The sequence below is a fragment of the Lycium barbarum genome, chromosome 11 (genome assembly GCF_019175385.1).
Source record: "Lycium barbarum isolate Lr01 chromosome 11, ASM1917538v2, whole genome shotgun sequence".
Classification (NCBI taxonomy): Eukaryota; Viridiplantae; Streptophyta; class Magnoliopsida; order Solanales; family Solanaceae; genus Lycium; species Lycium barbarum.
In genome coordinates, this window is record NC_083347.1 from 11,860,492 (window position 1) to 11,866,574 (window position 6,083).

Consider the following 6,083-nt stretch of genomic DNA (forward strand, 5'->3'; position numbering starts at 1 on the left):
CAATTGTATTTGACCATGAATATAAATTGGAGTTGTTATTAAAGTGAAAACAACTTTTTGATGTTTTTCAAATTTCGAAATTCAACTCGAAGTTTCAAGTTTTATTCCGAAATCTTATGGCCAAATATGATTTTCGGAATTCAACTCCGTAAAAAATATCCATGGTCAAACACCTCAATCTTTACCATTTTGTTTTCTTCATTTTTATCCAATAAGATATAGTAGGACAAAAAAATCATAAACACCTGAAAGGGTAATTATGTCATTTCATCATATAAACTTGCCATTTCAGGCTGTTCCTAGGATATAGCCCACCTCAGACAAGAATCTCAACCCCATTTCTCTGCCTTCAAGACTTTTTTATTTCTTCAAAACTTGAAGCTTTTTTGTGAGTTACTATTTTGCTCAATCAAAAAGAGAAGTAAAATTACAGAGCAAAAAAGATAGTTATGGCAGCTTATAGAGGTGAAGAAGAGTATGATTACCTATTCAAGTTGGTGTTGATAGGTGATTCAGGTGTAGGTAAATCCAATCTGCTTTCCAGGTTTACCAAGAATGAATTCAATTTAGAATCTAAGTCTACTATTGGTGTTGAGTTTGCAACAAAAAGTCTTAAAATTGAAGGTAAAGTTATTAAAGCTCAGATTTGGGATACTGCTGGTCAAGAAAGGTAAAGTTTATATCTTTTTTGGAAAAATTCTTGATATGAATCTTATGTATGTGTTCCTTTTTGTGTTTCTGTATCTGGGGTTTTCTTGTTTATGATTTATGGTTTGAGAATTGAGTTAAGTCTGCAAAATTTTTAAGTTGTGGGGTTCAAGAGTAGTAGTAACTAGTAAGTGCTTGTTTTGAAGTGTGTCTTGCTTTAGTGGAATCAAAATTGCTTGAGGTTTAGTTGTTTTGATCTTCTTATTTGTAGAATTCTTGAATGTTGTTGTGTTTATTGGTATTGTCTAAGAGTTTCTAGATGTACACCATGTGGTATTGTTGCTTGAAGGGGATTTCTTGTCTAAGGGGTTGTGTGTTCCTATTTGAAATTTGAGGGACATGGAAGTCTTACTGACACCAATTATAAAAATAAAAATTTTACGTGCTTGGTTTATGAAAAATATAAGAGTTGATCGTGAGGGCAGTTTTGAAGACATAATTAAGTTTATAAAATTGTGTCATCTCTAATAGACCTTTAGACGAGATGATCACACATTCAAAACTTTTTTTTTTTTTTGATGAAGATCACACATTCAACACTTGTGCAGAGTGTGTATACATATACCTTATTGTTTAGATGCTATTGTGGTGTCAATCTAAAAGCTAGTTTTAGAAATTTTAGCTTCCAAATTTGTTGTCATAAGATTATTTTAACTTATTCAGCCCATACTACTTACATTGGGAGGGTATATTTTCTAATATGAAAAATCAATGACCAAAGCAACTCTCGATTTCCTCATAATATTTGAAATCCTTGACCATTTTATTGGTTGGCTGGTTTCTTAGCATTTTTCCTTGTGGGTGTAACCATATGATATCCGATTCTCACTAGCCCCGGTAGTTTATATTCGTCAGGGGCGGACCCACGTAGTGCAAAGTGGTGCTCCAGCACCCATTGACTGCATCCCAAGCTTTACGTATTTATATATAAAAATCAACAAAACGGATATATAAAATGCTTAAGCACCCATTGCATAAAGCTGCTGCTGGGTGCTTTGATTTAAAAGGGAAAATCAAAGTTGTTGTTTGCGTGAGATTCGAGACCAATCCTTTGCTTAGAGCGTTTGCTTCTCAAATTTTTGGCCAGATCTTCCTTTTAGTTTTACCAGCTGGTTTTTCTTTTCCTTTCTCACTGCTTATTTGCTTTTTTGGACTTCTAATTTTCCCTTTTTAATTAGTTTGCTTAACTGTGGTAAAAAGGAGAAAAAAAGTATCACTTGCATTAATGTTTACAACCTTTTCTTCAGTGTCCTAATTACCTGGAAACAATCATAGTTCGTCGTTAAAAGGCGAGCACCCACGAACTTAAAATCCTAGATCCGCCACTGACATTCGTAAATGGGGAAGCGCTCCCTACCAAGGGGTTCCCCCTCCGGGACTCGAACCTATGACCTCTGGTTAACAGCGGGAGATCCCATCCACTCCACCAAATCCTTGATGTTAGATTTTTACGGAAATTTCTTATCTTTTCTTTTGCCAGTTATAGAAAGAAGGAAAAAAAAGAAGAGAATTTAGCCTTATACCTGATAAGGGAATTGAATCTATTACAGGCCTGGAATGATGTATAGACTAGAATGAAATGCTTTTTGCCAACAAATGCTTACTCTAAATATGAAATAGCTTTACTAAACTGAGCAATGTAAAATATACTCCATTTCGAGACACCGTTACTCTTTGCAGAATAAGACACTTTTTTGTTTGGTTGTAATTTTTGCAAACACTTCTAACATGGCTAGAAACTAAACCGAGGCCGTTTATGGTCAGTTGCGTGCTAACTCCACTGGTATAGTTACCCGGGAAGTATCTACCAAAGCTTGGGCAGATTGTAGAGCTCACCTAATTTTTTTTGTCTTTGCTAGGATTTGATCCCAGAAATTCCATTGTCTTCATCCACTTCATTGACTGTTAGATCACACTTGGTGTTCATAACTTCTATTGTATTATGTTATTCAAGGAGAAGGATTGTAGTAGATATTTGGAATGAGTGAAAAAAAAAAAAAAAATCCCGCATAAGTCATTTCTCCCAAAGGTAGCGAACGACGAACGTGATGAAAGAAAAGACATTTGGGGAACCAAAACATTCCAGCTTAGGGAGAAACTTTGGGGAACTAAAATACCTTAGGATGTGGTTGACATTATTGGCTACCGGGCTTATGAATCATAAGTGTGTTTCGCATGCCATTAGCAATGGTATTACATCATTGTCATCCTTCCAAACGTTCTATGCTCATGTTTCTTACAGAAAATAATAATATTTGGGTGCAAACATGGTGCAGTTTAAACGATGTGTGATTGGAGTATGTTATGTAGCTGGCATGATAAAACATGAGAAGTGGATTAAGAGGAAGATAAAGTACAGTTATTCCTGCTTGAATGGCCACGTTTTGCTATATTCCCTATTGGTGTTTGCATGCAAAACCATTTTCCTGAGAACGTAGCCGCATGAGAGGTAATCTCTGCACAATTTCATCTCTTGTGAGGAAAAAAGAATTTATTTTCTTTTCTAACTATTCCGCGTAAGGTGCTATTTTTAATCTGATATTTTTACCCACAGTTTCCAACTTAGCCCTAAAAGATAGTAGCAGAAGAAAGATGGAGTAGACCTCATCCTTCTGGATCTTTATTTTCTATCTTATGGTTTCTTCTCGTATTGTTTTTTCCAATTTTGTGTAGATCATGTTAGATCATCTCTTGTTCCGTGAGTTGTGGATTTATTTCTATGTTTAGGGAGAAATGTTGAGAAATACTAATGGAATGAAGTATTTAGGTTAGTCTTTTGAACCCATTTAAGTTACATCTTGGTTCCGCTTTATTGCTTGTCTTGAGAACAGCTGAATTAGTTGTATCTTTGACATAAAGTTGACTTTGTGAATTTCAAGTTTTATTAGTAATAAAATGGGTCTCTTATAGTAAACTACAACATTATTTTTCTTGATTAGCAAATTCATTAAATTCAAGCTCACTTGCAGATTTTTTCTTTTTTCGTTTTTCTTCTTCCCTCTCTCTTGGTGTCCCTTTTCCCCCCACTATTGACATTCTTTGCTAATGACGAATGTGTTGTTGCTACTGTTTCATAGAAAGGGAACAATTGGATGTATCCTTGTCCCTTTTAGAACTTTTGTCAATTGGATGCGATCATCTTAAGTTGTTGTACTAGTGCTTCAGTTTTTCTTCTGCCATACCAGGTATCGTGCCATTACCAGTGCTTACTATCGGGGAGCTGTCGGTGCTTTGCTCGTATATGATGTTACTCGACATGTTACCTTTGAGAACGTTACAAGGTGGTTGAAGGAGTTGAGGGACCATACTGACCCTAACATTGTAGTCATGCTCCTTGGCAACAAATCAGATCTCCGACATCTTGTGGCTGTTTCAACTGATGAGGCTAAATCCTTGGCAGAAAGGGAGGCATTATACTTCATGGAGACTTCTGCATTAGAAGCAACTAATGTCAACAATGCATTTACTGAAGTTCTCACGCAGATATACGGTATAGTTAGTAAAAAGGCAGTCGAGACAGGCGATGAAGGTGCTACTACATCTGCTCCACCTAAAGGACAGACAATTAACATCAAAGATGAAGGATCTGCTTGGAAAAAGTTCGGATGCTGTTCAACCTAGGGTCGCGGGAAACTATGCAAAGACAATAGCTCAAGCTTTATCAGTTGTAAATTGTCATTAAATCAATGATTTCCTCCCTTTTTCTTTTTGCTGGTTATCGTGCTTGTGGGATATAAGATTTATACTAGCCATGAGAATACATGAATCAACGTTCTCATGCAGAACTCCAAAGGAGGAGCAGGTGCTGTTAGTTTCTAATTTCTAATTACTGAATGTTCAAACAAGGTCTTAGTTTTATGTTGTTCTGGATGATGGCTTTGAAATATTGAGACACTATCAAGATCTTTCCAATACCATATTATCGATATCTTCTTTTGTATCGAATGAACGTCTGAATTTAGTTTTTTCCTTTAAAAGTCTATTTACTGAGTAGCAATTGTTGGTGTTCATAACTTGGGCAAGATCAAAATTTGATAGTCTGCAGGTACAGCATGTAAGAATCTCATTTACAGCCCTTCCTTGCATTTACGGACAGATCATTGCTTTCTCTGTCTTAAGAAAGTCACCAAAATTCCTATGAATTTCAATTTATTTGGTGTAGTTTGACACGAAATTAAAGTTAAAAGAACATATTGGGGTGTGCCAAGTGGTCAACAAAGCGCACACAGGCAAAACTATTATGATTTCTTTCATATGTCTAATTTTGGGTGGGTCGCGTTCTCTTTCGAAGGAATAATTGAGGGGTACTCTGTCGGCATGTGAATCTCATTTAACAGCACTTCCTTGCCATGACAGACAGAAGGATACTCCATCATTGCTTTCTTTGTCTTATCGAACTAACCACTATTTTCATTGTTTCAGCATAGTCTGATTCCTCATGAAATTTAAAAAGACAAAAATATATATTAGGATCTGTCTAATGATCAATGAAGTGGGAAAGAACTATGAGACTTTATGTTCAAATTTTAGTGAAGGGCAAAAAAATTTTTAGATGATTTCCCTCTATATGCCCAAACTTTGGTAGGCAGAGTTGTGTGGTAGTGTTGAATGACTCAGCCATGGCAATTGATCAGAGATTAATGGAGAAAACTAAGACTTGAAGAAGAAGATTAAAACTTCATTCATATGTAGAGAGAGAAAAAATACAGAAATGTGTATACAATGATATGAAAATATCTTACTACCACTAACTATTTATACAATGCGTTCTGTCACACCCCAACCTTGGGGGTGTGGCCGGCACCCGGCACCCGAAGGGCCGAGCAAACCAACTGTGATATCTAAACAATGTAACGTGAATCATAGGCCGACGAGGCTGCTGAATAACAATTGTAAGAAGTATATCATGACAACCTGCAAGCAGAAAAGGCCCAACAACACATATATGCATAACTAGGGCCGATAAGGCCACAACCAAGAAAGACAACTAGTCAGAAGGCCGGCAAGGCCAAACACAATACCTGTACACTGTGACTGATAGTCTGTAAGCCTCTAAGAGCACTAATATGCATCAACCAGTCGGGACAGTGGCCCCGACATACCCATAGCCATACTCTCTCTCTATATATATATGCACGCATCCTATTTAATGACTCTGACCAGCAACTCCGGAGAATGGAGTGCGAACATCCCTATTGAACTTTGGTATCCTATTGAGAAAGGTACAACAATCCGTCTACCGTACCTGTGGGCATGATCACAGCGCACAAAATGCTTCAGTACGAAAGATGTACAGAGCATGTAAGGCAGTAAGCATAGACATAACATAAGCATAAGAGATACAGATAACGTGGGAAAAGATGTAGAGACAAACT

The 6,083-nt window shown here is 36.7% G+C and overlaps 1 protein-coding gene across 1 annotated transcript; it reads left to right on the forward strand.

The window, feature by feature from the left end:
* Window positions 1-319: 319 nt before the first annotated feature.
* LOC132616798 (ras-related protein YPT3) lies at window positions 320-4,653 on the forward strand. The gene is made up of 2 exons (XM_060331461.1): window positions 320-670; window positions 3,894-4,653. The coding sequence occupies exons 1-2, from the start codon at window positions 450-452 to the stop codon at window positions 4,327-4,329; spliced, it is 657 nt and encodes a 218-aa protein (XP_060187444.1). The 5' UTR covers window positions 320-449; the 3' UTR covers window positions 4,330-4,653.
* The last annotated feature ends 1,430 nt before the right edge of the window (window positions 4,654-6,083 follow it).

What these genes read in the sequence shown, in the direction of transcription:
- LOC132616798 (XM_060331461.1), top strand. Translation starts at nt 450, where the DNA reads ATGGCAGCTTATAGAGGTGAAGAAGAGTATGATTACCTATTCAAGTTG. An exon ending in GATACTGCTGGTCAAGAAAG is followed by an intron (nt 671 to 3,893) that starts GTAAAGTTTATA and finishes CTGCCATACCAG; the next exon opens with GTATCGTGCCATTACCAGTG.